General features: G+C 39.5%; 1 protein-coding gene across 1 annotated transcript in view; it reads left to right on the top strand.

Annotated features, from left to right (window-relative positions):
* Window positions 1-11717: 11717 nt before the first annotated feature.
* Window positions 11718-23756, top strand: part of Wdr24 (WD repeat domain 24) — a 351891-nt gene continuing 339852 nt past the window's right edge. Inside the window, exons 1-2 of the mRNA XM_090393912.1 lie at window positions 11718-11733; window positions 12467-12583. Of these exons, the coding sequence (XP_090250038.1) occupies window positions 11718-11733; window positions 12467-12583 (133 nt within the window). The remainder of the gene's footprint in view (window positions 11734-12466; window positions 12584-23756) is intronic.

Below are 23756 nucleotides of genomic sequence, written 5' to 3'. Positions count from 1 at the left end.
TGCAACTACCACTCAACAGTTTAAGTCTCAATAATATCACCTCTCCTTCTATCTACCAAACTTTGCAGTCGACATTCCCTCAGCCAGTCCTCATAATTAATATTGAACAGTCCTGAAACCATCTTCATTATCCACCTCTGTATCCTTTCCACAGTTAATTTATCCCCTTCAAATCCTGGAGACCAAATTCAAGAACAATAGTCAAAGTGTGGCCTGATCAGGAATTGATCAGCTCACCATGGTCTGATCATACAATGAAATGACAACTCTTATCCTGTAGTTAAGCATCCTTCTCAGTAATGCAGCAATCCTCTGGGTTACCTTCACCACCTCTGCAATATGTTCCCTGAATTTCAGGTTTCTAGCAATCATCACTCCTAGATCTATTGCCTCCCCTACTTCCTCCAGTACAGTTCCTCCAAAAGAGTATGTAGCCTCCCATCAATGTATCCCAAACTACAAGACTTTACATTTTGCTGCATTAAACTGAGCCCTCATTCATTTGTCCATCTGCCCAGTTTACTCAAATCCTCTTTCAGGGCTGCCACATCTGCACTATTACTAATAACCCTTCCTAGATTAGCATCATCTGCAAACAACTGAATATCCCCTGCAATCCACTGATATCATCATCAATATAAAGGTTAAACAACACAGTTCCAAGTATTGAGCCCTATGGGACCCCACTTGTAACCTTCTGCTTCCTTGATACTGCCCCACTATACACAACTCTCTGATATCTATCAGATAGCCAATCCTGAATCCAGTTCACTAACCCAACATATAAACCCATGTGCTGCAACTTAAATATCAGCTTATCATGTGGCACCCTGTCAAATGCCTTTGCAAAATCTTAAAAAAAAAAAGCACAATATACCTTTCCCTCATCAACCGCTCGTCACATTATTATAAAAGGCAATCATATTATTAACAAATTTTTGCACATATTAGCATACCGTAACAAACCTATGTTGACTCTCAAAGATAACATTATCTTCATCTGCACAATACTGTATATGGTTCCTCACTAATTTCTCGAAGATCTTAACAATTACTGATGAAACACAAACTGGTCTATAATTTGACACTTGCAGTCTGCTACCGCCCTTATGCAATGCCACTATCTTACCCTCCTTCCACTCCTTGGGCACCTGTCCTGTAGCCAGACTTTCATTGAAAAGACAAGTCAACGGAGCTGTCAGTTCTTTAGCACATTCTCTAAAACCCATTGCAAAATTCCATCCAGTTCCACTGCTTTATTGACATCAAGAGTATTCAATATTTGAACACACACTCCTCTTGCAGCTCTAAAACTCGGACCTGCCATATTCCTCTAGTATTAAAAGTTACTTCTCCAGAATGAAATACTCCAATAAATTATTTCTTGAACAACTCCACTATGACCTCTGCATCAGTCACTCTATTCTCATTTTTATCCCACAACATTATTCTTTCACAAGCATTTCTTCTGCTGCTGGCCACATGGCTAAAAAATTCCCTAGGATTTTTTTTTTGGATCTTAGAGCCAATCTCTTTTCATATTCCAGTTTCACCTGCCTTACCATACTAGTCACTTTCCTGTCCTGAGTCATATATTCTTCATGCATCTGCTCTCCACCCCTCTCCTTATATCTCTTCCACAACCTCCTTTTTACCTGCTGTTCCTGTTTGATATTGTTTGTCATCAACTTTACACCAAACTGTGTCCTCTTCTTCACTCATGGAATGCAGCTTACTATTGCTGCTAACAAATATCCTTTCACTATTTCCTAAGTATTAAATATATCTCTCCCTTCAAATTCCTCCCTCGACTGAACTGCCCCAAGTTGATATCTAAGAATATTATAATCACCCAATTATAATTCCACATACATTCCCTTCTCTTTGATACTCCTGCATGTCTAGTCATCTTCCAAGTCAAAGATACATGGTCACTCTCTCCAAATGGGACCAGAGGTACCATCTCAGTTATAATTAGCTCTTCTGATGCTATGACCAAATCCAAAAATCTTGAACCTTGTGTTCCTTGTACTACATGTTGCATATGACATTTATCCCTCAAGAATTCTAGAAATTCCATTCCCTTATTACTACATGAAGTTTCCTCTTCCCAATTTATACAACCATAATTAAAATCTCCCATAACCATCATTCTTCTTGAACTTGCCAAGCTCAACTGCCTAAACATCTCCTGCTGTTCACCATCTGTGCTCCTCGGTTTGTGGCAACACTCCACTAAATATCCTGTCTTCCCCCACCTCTACCTCACACCATATGTTTTCAAAACCATTATTGTCACTGACCTCCAGAGCTTACACTCTGAGAGGACATGTCATCCCTTATTATAAGCAGTACTCCACCACTGCATTTTCCCTTCCTATCCAGTTGAAAAATGCTGTACTGTGTTAACCGTCAACCACATCTCAGAGATCCCAATAATCTTCAGACAGGCTGATGGTATTAGTGCCACCAATTTATCTCCTTTAATCAGGATGCTCCTGACATTAGTATCTCATCTCATTTTCCTTATCCCTCTTTTACCTTGCAGTGTCGAAGGTTTATTAATCAACAGACCTCAAACCGTTCACAGGATAAGGTGGTCAGCCTACACCCCAGTGTATCCTATGTCTGTAGTGTTGAGTTCTCAAGGCCGGTTTTGCCTGCTTTGTGGGATGAAAAATCCCACGATAAACTGGGGAAAAAACCCTACTGTCCAAACCCAAGACCGGCTAACTTGGCTATGGCTGAGGAAGATCCTTCAGCTCCTCATGTCACCAATGGGAATCGAACTTAGGACACTCCTTCTCTAGGCATATGGTTGCCAAGCACACAGCCACTAGGCTAACCATGTAGACATTCCTGGCATTAGTATAAAGAATAAAAATGTCACTGTTTCTATACCTATTGTTATACCCTGCAGACTCCACTGGACTCAGCATTACCTGTGTATGTATTCCCCCCCCCTTCTCCCAAGCATCTATTCCCAAAGAGGCCACCCATACTACCATCCAACCCCGATAGTTTTAGCTTTGCATTAACACAACTTGTTCAGAGAACAATCTCTCCAGATGCCTACATCCTTCCTCATTCAAATGTAAGAGATCTCTTGCATACAGTTTCTTTGTCTCCTCAAATGCACTCCAAGCATCCACATATTCCAGGCCTCTCTTTTGACATATTGTGGCTATCATGCTATTAATTATGAATACTCTTCTACTCATCTCATCATTATCATACCTACGCAACACACACACACACTATCTCCCTTTCTGAATTTTCTTCTATACAACTTGAAGCATGAATCTCAGATCTCTGGCCACCCAATTCAAACTGCCTCTCAAGTCTGTGCCCATAATCATCTTATCCAGCCTTTTTACCTCACTTAATTGCCATAACTAAACTTTTTATTGTTCCTCCAGGCAAACACTCCTATTGTGCACACTACAGATCACAGAATCTCCATACATCACACCTCTTACTAGTCTGGTCCTTGATTGTGACCTGCATCCCTCACACACACTCTCTCTCCTCTAACACTTCTCTGTTTGTTCCCCTACTGATATGCTGTCCTGGCATCTCTCTATCCGTGGTTCCAGTAGTCCCTTGCATTCTTCTCATTCCCTCCCTTCTACTGTTTCTATTCTCTCCTCCTCTATCATTCCCATAACTCTCTCTCTCTCTCCTACTCTGATTTGCCTTGCATTATTTGCCTCCATTCACTTAGTCTCATCTTTCACACTTCTCGACTCATTCCCAAGACATTACACCTCCTCTGTCAGAACGAAAGAGGTGTTACTCCTGTTGTACAAAATGAAATCCCTTAATGTTCAGTTGTGCTGGATTCCAAGGCACATTGGAATTAAGGGAAATGAGTCAGCAGATGCAACTGCTAGATCAGATCATACTTTTTGCTGTAATTTTTTAACAGTACCACATACACTTCATAAGATCAAAGCAAATTGCTCAATGGCAGTCATCAAGTCTGAAATTATGCATTGCCATTCTAGTCAACATAGAAATAGACGAGAGGAAGTTGTTCTTGCCAGGTTCTACATAGGTCACAGTCATCTTACACATTCTTATTTACTGTGAAAATAAGAATGTGTAAAAAAAAGTGTGTACCCCACCTGTGTGTAAAAAATGCAACATACATCTTACTATTTGTCATATTCTGGTGAAGTGCCAACACTATATGAGAGAGTAATGAAATTTTTACCTAGTTAGCTAAGCCATATACATCAGCCAGATAGCATGATGTCTTTAACCTTTCACAAAGAATTAATATGTACAAACACCTGTAATTTTATTTATATGTATATATATTTACTAGTTTACCCTAACTATTTATGTTCTATTGTAACCTTTGCTGTAACTTTATTTATATAGAGATACTACATTATTTACTAATTTATCTTTGACTATATATTGCTGTAACCTTTGCTATGGCACACTATGACCTTTCCTCTTCTTGTAACATTAAACCATAAACCAACAAATATGAAAGGAGATTGACTGAAACAGCAAAAACAAAACCCTGGAGAATTCTATAGTTATGTAACTAGCAAAAGGAAAAGTAAAGAGAAGAATAACTGCTGGGGATAGAACATGGGTCACACCCAGAAAAGATATAGTGAAAATGTAGACTGCTTGGGGGGGGGGGGGTGGGGGGGGGGGGGGGTGGGGGGGGGGGGGGGTGGGGGGGGGGGGGGGTGGGGGGGGGGGGGGGTGGGGGGGGGGGGGGGTGGGGGGGGGGGGGGGTGGGGGGGGGGGGGGGTGGGGGGGGGGGGGGGTGGGGGGGGGGGGGGGTGGGGGGGGGGGGGGGTGGGGGGGGGGGGGGGTGGGGGGGGGGGGGGGTGGGGGGGGGGGGGGGTGGGGGGGGGGGGGGGTGGGGGGGGGGGGGGGTGGGGGGGGGGGGGGGTGGGGGGGGGGGGGGGTGGGGGGGGGGGGGGGTGGGGGGGGGGGGGGGTGGGGGGGGGGGGGGGTGGGGGGGGGGGGGGGTGGGGGGGGGGGGGGGTGGGGGGGGGGGGGGGTGGGGGGGGGGGGGGGTGGGGGGGGGGGGGGGTGGGGGGGGGGGGGGGTGGGGGGGGGGGGGGGTGGGGGGGGGGGGGGGTGGGGGGGGGGGGGGGTGGGGGGGGGGGGGGGTGGGGGGTGGGGATAGTATGCATAGGCAAATAGAAGAAATGAGCAGAAGGAGGGTATTTATTATGGGTGATTTCAATTATGGTAACATTGACTGGAAGGAGGAGATGGCACATGGGAGGAAGGAATTGGATTTTATGCGGTTATTAAGGGACAACTATCTGCTACAGCATGTAATGGACAATAGTAGGGGGGCAGAGAGTGCTTGACCTAGTAATTGCATCTGAGAATGTGACTTTAACGAACATGACCATGTTGCCACCAATTGGTGAGAGTGATCATAAGGTCACGACTTGGGAGGTGGCTAAAGCAGTGGAATTTACAATTAAGACAGGGTACATTTTGAATTACTGGGCTGGTAAGTATGACAAGCTTAGGAGTGTGCTTGGCTCAGTGCAATGGCATGTAAAAGAAAGGGCTGGATGTTGATAGTGCATGGGAGGTGGTTAAGAAGTGTTAGCAGGAGGCAATGGTTGACTGTGTATCATGAGTCCGAATAATAAATCAAGTAGGGGTTAAATGGATGAATAACACTACTAAGCTTGAGCTGCAAAAAAAGAAACAATTGTGGAGGGAATTCAAGGAGAAAGGTGACCAGCAGGTGCAGGAACAGTATAAAGCTCAGCCAGAAAGGTAACAAGGGTGGTAAGAAAAGCAATAGCGAATTATGAAAGAATATTGGCCATGCAGGCTAAAGAGAATCCCAAACAGTTTTTTCAATATGTTGCAAGTAAAAGGAAAAATGTTCATGGCAGAATGATTTTAAAAAATGCTGAGGGTAGGAAGGTAACCGAATCAGTCGATATAGTGGAATTACTGAGCGAGCACTTTGCAAGAATATATCATCCAGGTGGTGATATTGCAGGAATGGAAGAACCAACAGCTTATACTGAAATTGTGATGAATGAAGTAGAGGTAAATAGTCTATTACAGAACCTCAATGTCAATACATCTGTGGGATTGGATGGTATACCAGCTCATGTCGTACGTGAAGCGGCTATTGAGCCTCAGGTCTGGGTCAATCCCAAGTGGGTGGAAAGAGGGGGAAAATAGTTCCACTGCATAAAGGTGGTTCCATGGCTGCTGTTAAAAATTACTGGCCAATCAGCATAACAGGAATCGTTATCAAGGTCTTGGAGAAAATAGTCAGGAGGAAAATACAAGATTGGATAGATGAAAATGGGATACTGTATCGGGGACAGCATGGTTTTGTGAAGGGTAGGTCATGCCTCAGTAACTTGCTCACGTATTATAACACAGTGACGGCTGAACTGGATAAGGATAATTAGTTTACAGTGATTCTACTGGACCTTGCTAAGGCCTTTGACAGGATACCACCTGGAATTCTAATCAGTAAAATGCAGCATATGGGGATGGATATAGGGTTGGTGAGATGGATAGGAGGGTGGTTGACGGAGAGATATCATAGAGTGGTTTATTCAGGAGCAGAGTCCAAAAGACGGCCTGTGACTAGTGGGGTGCCACAAGGATCTGTTCTTGGACCACTGCTGTTTAATTTGTTCATTAATGATATAGGAAAGGATCTGAGATGAACAGTTCATTTGTTCGCAGATGATGCAAAGTTGGGTAGTGCAATAGCGAATGCAGATGATGTCAAACTTTTGCAGGATGATTTGGATAGATTGGAGGTCAGGGCTAAGGAGAATGGATGTCAATTTAATGTGGCAAAATGTAAGGTTATACATTTTGGAGTGAAAAGATTAGCAGCAGTTTACTACATTGGTGGAACTGTACTCCAGGAAATTGATGAGGCAAGAGATTTAGGAGTGTTGGTGGATAAGGAGTTGACGTTTAGGGGGCACATTGCAAAAGTGGTCATATCAGCTTATCAGATCACTTGGTTGCTGAAGAATATGTTGATGAGCAGAGACAAGCATGTTATTGTTCCTCTGTATTGAGCCTTGATAAGACCCCATCTCGACTACTGTGCCCATATTTGGTCACCTAGGCTTCTTCTTGATGGGGAGGAGGTTGAGAGGATCCAGAGGCGAGTGACCAAGATGATAGCAGGTCTGTGGAATGAACCTTATGAGAACAGGTTGAGGATTTGTGGATTGCAGAAATTGGTTGATAGGTAGAGGAGGAGGGATATGATTGAGACATTCAAATTACTGAAGGGTTTCTATAAAATTAATTCAGATGATATTTTTGAGAACAGGGCTGGTGGTGGGAGGACTAGGAGACATCCATGGAAGCTGGGCAAGAGTGTGGTTAGTAAGGGTGTTAGAGCTGGGTTCTTTACTTTTAGAATGGTGAATGAGTGGAATAAGCTGCCAGAATTTGTAGTCGGTGCTGTGACAGTGAATGAGTTTAAGGCAAGGTATGATAGACACTGTGTGAATGTCGAATAGTTGTGATGAACATGATTTGGGGCCTCCCTCGATGAGTCTAAGGACTCCCTGGAGTTGCCCGTAATAATAGTAATATTACACAGGATATATGACATCAATCTTTGATATAGGATATCAAGAAAAGATGTGTGAATGGTAGTTCATTTTAGATGATCTTGTGTGAAATACGAAGAGTGTTTGAAAAGTTTGGTAAAAAAATAAGTTAAACATATCTTTTTGGAAAAAATCACCTTTATTTCTTAACATAGTCTCCATCGAGGTCTACACGTTTAGTCCAGTGAGTTTTCAATTTTTTCATCCCATCTAAAAAGTAGGATTTGTCAAATTGTGCAAAATAGTCATTGACAGCCTTGATGACATCCTCATTCGAAGAAAATTTTTTTACCACTGAGCCAAATTTTTAATCTTGGGAACAAGAACTCACACGGGGCCAAGTCTGGAGAATACGGTGCATGTGGAACCAATTCGAACCTCAATTCGTGCAATTTTGCTATTGTGACGGTTGATGTGTGAGAATTGGCGTTGCTTGATAAAAGAGCCCTGTTTTATCAAGAAAATATTTGCCAATCTTGGCCATATTTTCTTCAGTTCTTTTAAATCGTCCAACAATGATGCATAATAGACTCCTGTTATTGTCTTACATTTTTCCAAATAGTCTATCATGATAATTTCTTGGGAATCCCAATAAACAGTGGCCATGACCTTCCCAGCTGACAAAACGGTCGTCGCTTTTTTCGGTGCTCTTTCATGGGTATTGTCCACTGTTTTGACTGCTGCTTAGACTCAGGTGTGTAGTGGTGGATCCAAGTTTCATCTACAGTCACGAATCAATGCAAAAAATCTTGTGAATTGCAATTAAACATTGCCAAACACTGCTTTGAAATGTTTTTTCGCGTGCATTTTGATCGACAGTCAACAATCGTGGCACCCATCGTTGTTGGCATCTCACTCGTTGATTGAGATGCCTATAATCTCATCAATCTCATGCACTTTCACTCGGCAGTCTTCCATAATGACACCATGGATTTTGTCAATAATTTCCTTTGTAGTGACCTCAGTCTAGCATTCGGAGCATGCTTCATTTTCAATGGACTTATGACCACATTCATTTATCCAAAAATAAATAGTCTTTAATGCTGGTACAATGTCCCCCATGAACTACATCTAACTCGGCTTTGATCTGCGCAGCTGTCCACTTCTTCAAATAAAAATGTCTTATCACTGCACAAAACTCATTTTTTTTTTCCATTTTTATGAAAAATGCGAGTCCGTGCGGTTAGCCTAGTGGCTATGCGCTTCGCAACCATATGCCTGGGGAAGGAGTGTCCTAGGTTCGATTCCCATCGGTGACGTGAGGAGCTGAAGGATCTTCCTCAGCCATAGCCAAGTTAGCCAGTCTTGGGCGTGGACAGCAGGATTTTTTCACCAGTTTATTCTGGGGTTTTTCATCCCGCAAAGCAGGCAAACTGGCCTTGAGACCTCAACACTACAGGCCATAGGATATACCGGGGCATAAGGCTGACCACCTTATCCTGTAAACGGAGTGAGGTCCGATGATCAATGGACCCTCGACACTGCAAGGTAAAAGAGGGTATAAGGAAGATGAGATGAGATGAAAAATGCGAACACAGTCATTTTAAATGTTTGCCAAATGAGAACTGCGTGTCGTACGTGGCTAAAATTTTGCCAGTGGTCATGAAAAAGATGATATATGCTGACTCTGGTATGAATGAACGAATTGTATCACCATCTATTGGAAATTTACCAAACTTCTCAAACAACCCTTGTAGTGGCCAATGAAACCAAATATATAATTGGTTGCTGCTATAGTCCAGAGGGTACAAGTGGAGATCTAGAAGACATGCATCAGCAAATTAGTGCAATGAGCGCAGGTCAAGTAATTATTATGGGGAATTTTAACTACAGCGATAACAACTGGAAAGAGGAATGATCACATGGGAAAAAGGAAATGGATATTATACATCTTCTATGTGATAATTACTTGAAACAGTATATAACTGAAGGGACTGGTATCAGAATGTAGGATCTGGTCATAGGTTCAGAAGACCTATGCATAAGTAAGGTGTTCATGTTACCTTCAGTTGGCGAGAGTGATCATGTGGTATTGACTTGTGGATTACAAAATTTGTGGATTTCTCTCTTAAGTAGGGATATGTATGGAACTAGAGGTAGGTAATTATATCAAACTTAAGAGGTAGCTTACAGCCATCCAATTACATAAGAAATTGCAGAGGAAAGATGTTAGCAGTGCATGGGATATAATTAATGGATATCTTAAAGAAGCAATACTGGAATGTATTCCCATGGTCAGGAAGATAAATAAGGTAGTCATTAGATGGATGAGTAGTAGTATTAAGCATGATCTGCAAAAAAATAAAATGCTATGGAGGATTTACAAGGAGAAAGGTGATCAGCACACTCACAAGCAGTACAAAGCTCATGCTATAAAGGTTACCAGCATAGTAAGGAAGGCTAAATCAGAATATGAGAAGACTTTAGCCAAGCAGGTCAAAGGAAATTCCAAAGAATTCTTTCGCTACGTGGCAAGTGAAAGGAAGAATGACTTTGGAAGGATAACTGTAGTGGGTACTGATGGTAGTGAAGTGACTGAGTCAGATATATTAGTAGAGTTACTGAGTGACCACTTTTCAAAAGTCTATCACCTAAGTGTGAGGATATTTCTGTGTCTTATGTAGCAATAATTGATATGAAGTTAATGAATCAGTGGTATACTTAGGATATTGCAGAATTTAAATGAAAATACTGCTGTAAGTTTGGTTGGGATATCAGCTTGGGCATTATGTGAATGTGCAAAGGAATTGTCAATGCCTCTTACTTGGTTATTTAGCTTAAGTCTGAGCTCTGGTAAGGTCACCAGGGAGTGGAAGGAAGGTAAAATAGTTTCTTTGCATAAAGGAGGCTCTAAGAGAGAGAGTGTGGTAGAAATTACAGACCAATCACTATCTCAGCAGTAGTGGTAAAAGTATTGGAAAAAGTTGGTTAAAGACAGAATCCAGGAATGGGTGGATAATAATATGATACTCTATGAGGGACAACATGATTTTATTAAAGGTTGGTCTTACCCTAGTAATTTATTAACGTTTTATAATATTGACAGCTGAGTTGGACAAGGGGAATGACTACACAGTGATACTGCTGGATTTTGCTAATGCTTTTGACAGCATACCCCCATGGAATACTCTTATCAAATTATAACAAATGGGGGACAGATATTAAACTTGATGTGGATACAAGATTGGCTCAGGGACAGATACCACAAAGTAGTGTATAGAGGTGTAGAGTCCAGAATGAAGCAGGTGACTAATAGTGTGTGTGTGTGTGTGTGCACCGCAAGGTTCTGTGCTTGGACCATTGTTGTTTAATTTATACATAAATGATATAGGAAATGACTTGAAGGGAGATATTCAATTGTTTGCAGATGATGCAAAGTTGGGTAGTACAATGATTAATCAAGCTGATGTAGTGACTTGCAAGATAATTTAAATAAGCTGCCATATGGACAAAAGATAATGGATGTCATTTCAATGTAGAATAGTGTCAAGCTATGTATTTTGGGGTCAAAATGTTACAAGCTGTGTACCACATTGATGGAACTGTACTGCAAGAGATTGATGAGGCTAGGGACTTGGGGCATGTTGATGGATAGAGAGTCGAAGTTCAGAGGGCATATTGCTAAGGTATCCAGAATTGCTAATAGGATTGCTTTGCTGTTGAAGAATACACTAACAGGCAGGGATAAATATGTTATTACTCCTCTTTATAAGGTGTTGATACATTCACATCTGGAGTACTGTGCCGGGTTGCCTGGATTCCTTGGAGATGAGGAAGTTGTAGAAAAGACTCAGTGGTGAGTGACCACATTGGTGAATGGTGTAAGGAATGCTTCCTATGTTGACATATTGAGAATTTATGGGTTACAGAAGTTGGTTGATAGGTAGATAAGAGGGTATATGATAGAAATGTTTAAGCTAATAAAAAGTTTTTAGAAGATTGATGCAGGGGAAATATATCAGCAGTGGGATAGTGGTGGAAGGACAAGAACTCATTCCTGGAAATTAAGTAAGAGTGTGGTTAACGAGGGTGTGAGGACTAGATTTTTTGCTTGGAGAGTGGTGAATGAATGGAATGTATTGACTGACTCAGTTGTGAGTACTTAGTCTGTCAATGAGTTCAAGAAGAGGTATGATACATATTGTGTAGATAGTTTGAGTTTCCCTTGACAAGTCTACTGACTACATAGAGATGCCCGACTAATAATAATAATGTGTTGTGAGCAAACAAAGTTGAATGAAGTATTTTCACAACTGCATTACTTGTATATGGAGGCTGATAATATGATGGTACACTATGCTTTGTTCATATAGAAAATATGACTTCTGCATTGATTTAGCTCTCGATATCTCCACTGAACTAGTTCCCAATAATGAGATTCTAGTAAATGTTATTACTACATGATGACTGCTTGGAGATGTAATGAACTTGCTGAAGGATGAAATAGATCTGGGTAGTGCATTATAGAAATACTGCGAGTCATGCCCTAATTTTGTTGATGATTGAAAAAGGATTACATTAAGATTATAATTTCTTGTCTAGTATAATTTATTTCATGTCATGAAAGAGTCAATGAAAACTTTAGTTGATACCCACTTTTGATTATGCTAATTATAGGACTTAGCTTTGATGTATCTTCCCACATTGCTTTTTAAATGATACAGAAAGTCGAATAGTTAATAAGCAATCTGTGAAATAGTGTTATGAAATTTTCCTTTAGTATTTAAATTAGTATTATGTGCATTAATGTTTGTGTTATTTGTTATACATTATTAATAAGTGGTCTAGTAATTTCATTCTGTTATCTTCTGTACATTCATTTATTAATTGTTTATTACTGATTTTTTTTTTTTATGTTGCAGTATTTAAAATATTTAATATTGAGGAAGATGAATTTATTGAAAGACTGAACTTACGTGTTGGAAAAAATTTAAATTTGAACTTCAGTTGTGCTGATGTTGTCTGGAATTCAGTGGAAGGTATATTGATTATATTGATTGATTTGAATGAATTATGAGAATTATATGATTTATTTATTTAATAATTTGTTTATTAATATGAGTGAATGTTTTTAGAGTTATCTAATAGAGAGACCCAGAAGTTTGTTCTTCTTTTCAGAGGTATACCTTTAAAACTAATATCTTTAATGGGACATGTGCACTAGACATTTAAATAACTTTCATGGCTTGCACATGTAACAAATATAATATAGAATTTTTTCAAAAACTCCAATATATTTCATGCAACATTACGTGACATTATCAGGGACATAGAACTAACTACATTCAAAAGCTGAATCAAAACAATGAGTCATAAATCATGTATATATTAGCTTGTGTCTCATTTGCAGCTGAAGTATATAATATTACATTATTAGAATTCAAGGAAACAGTTGTAGTAAGTTGCATAGATAAACATAATTTGAAATAATTATTTATTAAAAAAAATTAACAGTTAATAGTGATCACTTCTCAAAACTTGGATATTGGCATAGTCTGATCGGTTCAGGTTTGGACAATTTTGTAGCATAGCATTTCATATTTCTAGGAAAAGACAAATTTGAACTTGCCGGAATGAAGAAGTTTGGTTTTGTTCCAAAGAACTCTGTATCTAGTGTCAACAACATGAGAAACAAGTCGGATACTCAACTGACCCCATTACCATCAAGAAAGGGGTCAAGCAAGGATGCCTGCTCAGCCCTCTTCTTTTTGCTCTGGTCCATCCTTGAATCTCTTCTTCAGGCAGTCAACAGCTCTTGGGCCATTAGAGGGATACCACTCCCGCTCACCATGGAGGAATCCAAGATAAAAAAGGGCTTGGGACCACCTCGGTGTTGGCCTTTGCAGTCCGGGTTTGTTCAGGTCAACCCCGACCTAGGGACAGAAGCCTTAAACTGGGAATAGAAAACTGGATAGAAATCTATAACATAGATGTTGGTTTGGGGGAAGGTACGAAAGTGCTCCCACACCTACAACACGAAATGGTCATAAGTGCACGCACACCTGTATTCTCCCCCTGTATGATCTTGCAGATGGTTGGTGGGCCGCATCATCTCCTCAGGAAACAGACTTGTCAGATTCCAAAAATTATAATATAGTCTTGATGTTCTTCGATTCTAATCAAGACCAACAGCCAGTCTATCCAAAATAGGAAAGATGACATGTGCAGCATACTTGATAGAGAAAGAGGTGGTAACGTATCTTTTGTTGATAGGAGGAAGGAAGGAAGGCAGTTTCTGAGCTGGTTTGAAGAAAACATATAGATTGAATTTATGAAGAATTTTTGCTATTTGTTCTGAGGTTGCTTTAAGGTAAGGCATTGAAATTCCATTCACATGAGATTGTAGTCTGGTAGAAGGATGATGATGATGCAGTATACATCTGTTATATTATCTGTAGATAGTTACTCTTCTTTCGTTCCTTCTTGCAACCCCCCTCCCCCCTGCAATCTTTCCTATTTTACATTTCTTCATCTCTTGCAGTGGGAGTTGACCCTCTCTCCCAGGTATTTGCCTTACCTAGTAGGCTAAACAAACACAGAAGAAAGCAATGGCAAATGACTTCTGTATATATTTTGCCAAGAAAATCTTATGAACAGATGCTTTAGTTATTGTGATATAGTGCTGGAAGATGGAACACCCAGGTCAGAAGGCCACTGAAATGGCTACTGGGGAAGAGCAGAGAAGAACTTCCAATGAAGTTAACAAGAATGATGAAGCTGAATCAAACCTTTCTGAAAGTTCAACTTCTGATAGAGTTAATCTCAGAAGAAGCTGCCTTCTCTTTACTGATTTACATAAAATAGGAACATGGAATGTAACAAGCATGTATCGAGGAAAACTGAAACTGGTAAAAAAAGAAATTGGAAGAATTCAACTTCAGATTTTAGGAATCAGTGAACTGAGATGGACAGGAATGGGACACTTTGATACTTATGATTTCATGATATATATTACTCTAGACATGAAAACCTTCGAAGAAATGGAGTAGCATTCATAGTTAGAAAAGAATACAGAAACACATTTTGGGTTACAACCCAGTGTTCGATAGAATAATTCTAATCAGAATAAAAGCATATCTAGTGAATATTACACTCATGCAAGTGTATACATCCACTATTGATTCAAGTGAAGACGAGGTTGAAGAATTTTACAGTAGCATGCAACAAGTAGTATACAGCATTGATAAAACAGATTTTCTCTAGATATGTTCTCAAATTTGGTCTTGGAGACCAAATTTGAGAACATTTTTAAAGGGGATAAATTAACTGTGGAAAAGGTACAGAGGCAGATAACAAAGATGGTTTCTGGACTGTACAATGTTAGTTATGAGAATTGGCTGAGGGAAAGTGGATTGCAGAGTTTAGTAGATAGAAGAAGGAGAGGTGATATGATTGAGACTTTTAAACTGTTGAGAGGTGGTTACAGGGTTGACACTGGGGAGTTCTTTTGCTTGGCTGAACAGCGGGAAGGAGTGATGACAAGGGGGCCATCCCTGGAAGTTACGAAAGGAAACTGTGAACAAGAGGGTGAGGAGTGGTTTCTTTGCATGGAGGGTGGTTGAACCATGGAATGCATTGTCTGATAGCGTGGTGAGAGCGAGAACGGTCAATGAGTTCAAGGAATGGTATGATAGACTTGTGTTTCCTAGGAGGGACCTCCCGTGATGAGTATTGATGGACTTTGTGTTTCCTAGGAAGGACCTCCCTCGATGAGGCTTTTGACTCCATGGAGGCCTGAATAATAAAATAATAGATTGGATTGCAAAAGTGGGAGAAAAAGAAGAATGAAGCATCACTGGAAAATTTGGTTTAGGACTGAGGAATGAAGCAGGAGAAAGGATGTTGAAGTTTTGTTGAGAACAGTTACTTTATTGCAAACACTTGCTTTCAACAACATAAAAGAAGATTGTACACATGGACTTCACCAAATGGAGAAAATAGAAATCAGATAAATTATATGGTTGCCAGCAGAAGGTGGAAAAGTGCTATCCAATCAGCAGAAATACTACCTGGTGCAGACTGTAGAAGAGATCATGAATTATTGATAGCTGAAGTTAAATTGAAATTAAGGACTAAGAAGAAACAAAAGGAGAGTATCAGATTTGATTTAGATCCTATAAATGAACCATTTAAAGTAGAAGTTGGAAAGAAATTAAAAGTTTGGAGAAGACAGGAAGAGAATTAGAAGAACTATGGGAAGAAATAAAATAAAATATCCAATCAGCAGAAATACTACCTGGTGCAGACTGTAGAAGAGATCATGAATTATTGATAGCTGAAGTTAAATTGAAATTAAGGACTAAGAAGAAACAAAAGGAGAGTATCAGATTTGATTTAGATCCTATAAATGAACCATTTAAAGTAGAAGTTGGAAAGAAATTAAAAGTTTGGAGAAGACAGGAAGAGAATTAGAAGAACTATGGGAAGAAATAAAATATACAATCATAGAAGGGGCAGAAACCCTTAATAAAGCAACAAGAAAGAGAGATTGTAAATGATTGTCAGAAGAAGCTATTCAAGTAGCAGAGTTAAGAAGAAAAATGAAACTTCAGAAAAACAAAGAAAGGGTTAGATACCTTAATGCAGATTTCTAAAGACAGGCTAGGAAAGATAAGGAAAAACATCTAAACAAAAGGTACAAGGAAACTGAAGTCAGCAATATTTTGCAAAATCTATTTAGAAAAATAAATGTTACAGGGAAGTTTATCCCTAGATTAGGAGTTATACAAAGTAATTCCAGTAAATGTCTGATGGAAGAAGCAGTGATAAAAAGATGGAAAGAGTGTGTAGAGAATCTGTATAAGAAAGATAAAAATATTGAAGGAGAATTTGAAAGGAGAAAATTTGTTGAGGAACCCATGATAATGAAAAGTGAAGTAATATCAGCAGTGGAACAGATGTGAAAAAGGAAAAACTCCTGGAGCTGATGGTGTGTCAGTGGAATTATTGAGGGCAGCAGGGAATGAAGTAGTGAATATATTGAAATTTGTCAACAGGTTTGGAAGAAAAATACTGGCCTAGAGATTTGGAAAGCATTGGTATTCATCCCAATACCAAAAAAAACAAAACAAAAAAAACAATCAAATCCCAGAGATTGTGAGAATTATAGAACCATCACTTTAATTTCAAAATAAAATTAAAGTTATGCTGAAAGTGATCCAAAAAAGGCTGGAGCCATATGTGAATAGAGAAATACCACAAGAACAGGCAGGCTTTAGGAGATGTAGAGGAACTGGAGACCAAATAGCCAACGTAAGATGGATGATGGAAAGAACAAGAGAATTTCAGAAGGAAGTATTCATCTGGTTTGTTGATTTTAAGAAAGCTTTTGATTGCATGGATTCACAACAGGAGAAGTCTTTGGAGAAACAGACACTTCGAGTGGAAAAAGGGATGCTGCAGGGTTGTATACTGTCACCCTATCTTTTTAATATTTATAGTGAATATATTATGAGTATGGCTAACTTAGACAAAGATCCAGCAGGAATTAAGATTGGTGGCAGAAAAATAAATAATTTAAGATATGCAGACAATGCAGCCCTCATAGCAGAAATTAAGGAAGATCTGGAGAGTTGATTCTATTGGTTAAGATGGAAAGTAACAAAGCTGGGCTTAATTTAAACATCAGTGAAACAAAAGTGATGGCTTTTGGCAATTTAAATGAATTTATAATAGAGAGAGATAAAATAGAAATTGTTGAAAGTTATAATTTATTGGGGTCCAGAATCAGAAATTATGGTAAATGTGAAGATAAAATTAAAAGTATAGTCACGGGGGAAAAAAAGCTATGTTAAACCTGACAAAAAATTATGAAAGATAGAGATTGTAAGACCACAAAAGTTAGAATTGTCAAAGCAATGGTATTTCCAGTAGTGATATATGAATGTGAAAGCTGTATTATTAAGATGAAACATAGAAAATGAATTGATTCATTTGAATTATGGGTGTGGAGAAGACTGTTAAGAATCTAATGGACTGCAAGAATGACCATTAAGAAGGTTTTAGAGAACGTAAAGATGGAATGCTCCTTGGAGGTGATGATTGCTAAACAGAAGTTGATGTACTTTGGTCATATTATGTGAGCTGATGAATCATTGATAAAGGCAGTTATGTTGGAAGATGGAGGGAATGACAAGAAGAGGAAGACCACAAAAGAGTTGGATGGACAACATACAAGAACTTACCAGCTTCAACTTACAGTTGCTGAAAGGACAAGAGGCCGAGTGGGATGGAGAGCCAATCTAGAGTTTTTAACTCTTGGTGATCTTGTGCACAAAATCACCAAGAGTTAAAAACAACTGGATGGTACATAACAGAAAGATGATAATTATCAATAATTATTTGAATGGTAGTTTTGTTGCATCCATTACATATCAGATTGCTTTTAATTTTATTCATTTCATCTAACAAAAGGGAATCAGAACAGTAGATTGTACGAGCTGTATACCCAAAACTCTTCATAATACCCATTTTTTGTGTTGAATGATGGTGAGAGGATGAGTGAATGTATCTACCAGTAAGAGTTGGCTTCCAATAAATTGAAAATTCAACATGACCTCTGTATTTTTGAATTATTAAGTTATCCAATAAGGGTAGTTGCGTGGTTAGCCGAGTGGTTACTCGCTCTGCAACCATATGCCTAGGAAAGGAGTGTTCTGCATTCAATTCTTGTCACTGATGTGAGGAGCTAAGGATCTTTCTCAGACTTAGCCAAGTTAGCTGGTCTTGGGTGTGGACTGCAGGGTTTTCTCCCTAGTTTATCTGGGGTTTTTCCTCCCACAAAGCAGGCAAACTGGTCTTAAGAACACAATGCTTCACAGACAGTTACACATGGTTGATCATGAGGTAACGACCTCACCTCGTAATAAGTTATGAAACCCAAAAATGGGAGGCCAAGGCCCTACATGGGGCTGTCGTGCCAAAGAAGAATAAGGGTAGTTGGTTATTGGATTCATGTTCAATAGTGAACTTGATACTGGAGTACAAGGAGTTTTTCTCTAGCTAGAGCTAGCCTAAGCTTTCCCAGAAAACTTCTACAGCAGAACCACCAGGATCATCCAGACAACAGCCAGTATACCCAGTAAGTTTAGCTTGACGTTGCATTTCTAACTGAGGTTTGTTCAAGTTGACTGAACTGTGTTTGTAAGAGTCAATGTAAGTAGGCACAAATTTGTTAATGTCTTAAAAGCTTACAACTGAGAATTGTATGTGTACTTAAAGGAAATTGTTGGTATTTAGTTAGTTAATAAGTTGCGGTAATGAAATGGAAAACGAATGTTAACCTATATATGTAGTGAACAAAGTTTAGCTAAGAGTAACATAAGAAGCACCTATGCCTAATTTAGATATCTAAGCATTGTGACAGGGTTAACTAAGTGTTGTGTGTATAATGTTCAGTCGCATCTTTTGCCTACTATGTATGTGATAGGCCTTGAGAGTTTGTCTCCTATTTCTTTGTGCATTGTACTATTTTTACTAAGTTAAAATAAAATGTTTTGTTTGTGTAACTATCTTGCCTGATCTATTTGTCAATGCACCGTCACCAAAAAAATTAGTGAACCTGCGAGCCTGTTTAATTTAGAATTGCCACGAGTGACTATAAGGGATTGTATATGTTAAATTTGATCTTGCCTATGTTCCATACTTAAATTCTCAAGCTATATATATAATTTAGAATAAGTCCTAAGCAAATAAATTTTTCTAAATTGCATAGTTTGAGAGTTGGTAACCTGTTTATCTTGGATAGACTAATAACAAAGGTCATTCACTAGCAGGGTCGACATAAAGAAGATTATAAAGGATTAATAGTGGGGGTCTGTATTCAGCAGATTATAATTTTATTTGAGTAAAGTAGAAGAAATAAGTTAGGCCTAAAGTGCACGTGTAAAAGGAATAAAAGGTAAGGTTGATAGTAATATAAAGTTGAAAATAGAATATTAGAATATTACAATGGCCCAGCCGACAAGAAAGACATGTATTTACAATGGGCATAAATGGTTCTACTCTGGAGTGAATAAAGAGGGAAAAAATGGTGTCGGAATTGTGGTGTGTGGCAGAATGAAGGGCGAAGTACTGGAAGTGGGTAGGAGGAATGACAGGATCATATGAATGAAACTGGGTCTTGGAGAAAAGCAAATGGTCATCTTATATGCATTGCAAGTTGGCTCTACAGCAGAGAAGAAAGATGAGATCTGGAACAAAACAGGGACTGAAAGGGTGCATGGCAGCCATGGAGAGGGAATGATGAACCAGGAAGGAGAGAAGATTGTGGACTTCATGGTAGTTTAGTCTGGCAATTGTTAACTCGTTTTTCTGTGTAACAATGTGGTAACAATGTTTCACAGATTGACTACATTTTGACTAGGAGAAAACATCTTAAGGAAGTAACAAATTGTAAGGTAATCCTAACAGATCAAGTGGTGCAGCGACACTGGCTGCTACGCTCAGACTTTAAAATAAGGTCGAAGATAAGAACTTTTGGAAGCCATGGATTGAGGACAATTAAGTGGTTTAGCTTAAAAGAAGACATGTGAGGAACTGTTTTACGGAGCGGGTGTTAGAGAGGATTTTGGATGGACTAGAAAGTGTACAAGATTGAGAGACATAATAATTCAAAAACAATTCTGAGCTGTGCAATTGTGGTGCTTGGTGAAACATCTTGAAAGATCAGAGAGCAGAAGGAGGGTTGGTGGTGGAATAATAATGTATGTACAAGAAGGTGACGGTTAAGAGGAAGGCAAAGCAGAAGTGGGATGAGTCAACAGTGGAAGAGGACAGAGAGGAGTACAGAGAGAGAGAGTGAGAAGCCAAGAGAGTTGTTAGAAACAAAGAAAGGACAGAGAAAAATTTATCGGTTGGCATAATATAAAAATAAGGCATCAAAGTACATCTTACATGTGAGGCACGTCAAAGACTCTGGAGGAAGAGTATTAAGGAGGGATGTGAATATAAGAAACAGATGGAGAATATACTTTGAAGGGCTTTTGAATGAGGAAAATGTGAGAAGTCATAGAGAAGATAGGCAGCCTTATGAGAGGGATGGTACAGGACATAAGTAGAGTGGAAGTGAAGGAGGCCATAAAGAGGATGAAGAATGGAAAATCGGTGGGCCATGACAGGATCCCAGTGGAGGCATGGAAGCACTGGGGGAAGAGGGAATTGATTTGCTGTGGGACCTGTTCATAAAAGTTTGCCAACAGGAAAATATACCCGAGGAGTGGAGGGAAAATACTCTTGCTTCCATCTACAAGGGTAAAGGAGATGCACAAGACTGTAAGAATTACAGAGGAATGAAGTTGATTTCCCACACAATGAAAATCCTAGAAAGGGTTCTTGATGGAAGATTGAGGAAGGAGGTGGAGATGGCAAAAGAGCAATTTGGCTTCATGCCTGGTTGATCGACAACAGATGCTATCTTTGGGTTATGGCAGATAATGGAAAAGTTTCAAGAGAAACAACAACAGGAGCTACATCTGGTGTTTATTGATCTGGAGAAAATGTACGATAGAGTGTCAAGGAAAGAAGTCTGCAGGTGTCTGAGGAAGAAGGTACCGGAGAAATATGTCAGGTTGGTACAGGAGATGATGATGCACAGAAATGCGAAGACGAGTTCGGACCTGTCTGGGAGAGACAAAGTTTTCAAGTGACAGTTGGCTTGCATCAAAGGTCAACATTAAGTCCTTTCCTGTTTAATATCGTGATGGAGGTGGTGACAGAGGAGGTGAGAGAAGACATGCTTTAGACACTGTTGAATGCATCATCTTGCTGTGTGCAGAATCAAGAGAAATGGCAGTTAAACCTGAAAGATGGAGGAAAGTACTGGAAGAGAGAGGTAAGACTGAGCAGAAGTTAGACAGAGTATATGTGTTGCAAAGTGGAGGGCAGCCAGGAGACAGATCTGGAGCTGGAAGGAAATGGCATCAGGAAGGTTAGGGACTTTTGATAATTAGGTTCAGCAGTGAAAGATGATGGATAGGCTGAGAAGGAAATGGGATACAGGATACGAGCTGGATGGAGAAACTGGAGAGAGAGAGAGAGATGGCTGGAGTGCTATGCGATAAGAGGGTGCCGATCAGTCTAAAAGGCAAAAATCTACAGGACAGTAGTGAGACCAGTTATGATGTATGCTATGGAAACTGTGGCCCTGAGGAAAAATAATATCAGCAGGATGGAGGTAGCGGAGATGAGAATGCTTAAGTGGATGTGTGGTGTGACCAGAATCGTCTGAGAAATGACTATGTAAGGGGAAGGATGAAAGTTACGAACGTAGGAGCAAAGATATGGGGGAGGAGGGGAGCAAGGTTGAGATCGTTTGGTCATGTGATGAGGAGGGAGGACACGAGTATGTGGGAAGAAAGGTCATGTGCAGATGGATGTGCAGAGGAGGAGGAAGCGTGGGTGGCCAAAGAAGAGATGGAGGGAGCTGGTGGAGGAGGAACTTCAGGATGAAGAACTTTGATGTGGTTACAGCCCAAGACAGGAGGAGATTCACTAAAAACAGCGACCCTACTTAAGTGGGACAAGCTGCAGAAGAACAAGTGTAGATATAGCCTGATGAGGCTGAGGGAATATAGTGTCCAAGAGTTCTTTTTATAGATGCGCCATAAAATAATTAGCTAAGGCAGGTGAGATAGGACTGCCCATTGCTGTTCCTTCTATTTGTTTGAACAACTTATTGTGCCATGTAAAGTAGCCTGTGTTGATGGTAAATTTAAATAGGTTGACAATGTCATCTAGGAAATCGGATGGTAAAAACTGAAGTGTCTTGAGTGGAGTGGTATGTTGGTGAAGAGGGAGACTACATCAAAAGAAATCATAATCTCGTTATTAGGCAGATATAAATCTTTTATTTTCTGTTTGAAGTCGAGGCTGTTTTTTATATAAGAACTGGTAGCCATTGAGATCCTGAGGATGATGAGGCAAATGTTTTTGCAAGGTAGTAAGTTGGAGAGGCAACACAATCCACTATTGATCATAGTGAGTTGTCATCTTTATGTATTTTAGAAAGAGCATAGAGACAAGGGATGGGCATGATGAATTTGTAACTTCTGAGCAGTAGCGCATCTCACAGTTGTACATTGTCTAATAATTTAATTGATTTATTGATTAAACTTTTTGTTGGATCCTGCTGATAACAATGTAGGTGGATCTGTCTCTTAATTAGATATTAATTTTATGATTATACTTGGTGGTATTCATGACAACAGTGACATTACCTTTGTCAGCCTTTGTGATGACAATATTGGCATAGGGAGTGGACTTGTACTTCTCAGAAGTGCAAGCTCTTCTTAATTTGTAATTATTTAAAATAATTTTTATCTATGCAACTTACTGCAATTGTTCCTTTGAACTCTAATGGATAATATCATATACTTCAGTTGCAACTGAGACATGAGCTAATATACACATGCTTTGATTCATTATTTTGATTTGTCTTTTGAATGTAGTTAACGGTCTATCTCCCTGACAATGTCCACATAGCATTGGATGAAATATATTGGAGTTTTTGAATAAATTCTATATAATTTTAAGGTATTTAAAGGTATTTAAATATACCTTTAAAACTGTTATTTGCAGACTGGTCATCGATAGTATATAGGCTGGACCAAACGTGGGGAGACTCAGGATGAATAGGGGAATACATTGTGAGAAAGGTCAGTGCTCAAAGAGGATGTGAATGCATATGTAGACAAGAAGGAATTGGATGGCCTGAGATGCAGGGAAAACAGTTGGATTTAAAGAACATTCTGCGATGAGTAAAGAGAAAACGAAACTGTTTTGAGGAAGGTATGGAGAAATCAGTCTAATAAGTGGTATGAGTAAAATGTGTTATAGATCCAGGAATGAGTTGTTATATTTCAATGAATGATAGAAGTATCACAAATTGATCACAAAAAGTACCACTGCATTAATTGAGTTTGTTGACCCAAAAATTGTTTGAATAAGCGAGACATGGTTGAATAATGATGATATCCTGACAGGAATAGAGAATGAAGGGTATAATCTTTTTGTGAAGATAGAAAGAGTTAAAAGGGAGATGGAGTGCTATTGATAGAAAAATAGTTATGTCCATACAAAAGAGAGATGCAAGAGGGAAATAATGGCAGTGATTTTGAGGCAGTACAGGATGAATAGAATGAAATATTTAGTTGG

Source organism: Typopeltis vanoorti, chromosome 6 (assembly GCF_054136105.1).
Source record: "Typopeltis vanoorti isolate ZY-2024b chromosome 6, IOZ_Tvanoo_1.0, whole genome shotgun sequence".
Lineage (NCBI taxonomy): Eukaryota > Metazoa > Arthropoda > Arachnida > Uropygi > Thelyphonidae > Typopeltis > Typopeltis vanoorti.
Note: the sequence above shows the minus strand (reverse complement) of the source record. Positions and strands in the feature narration are given on the sequence as shown.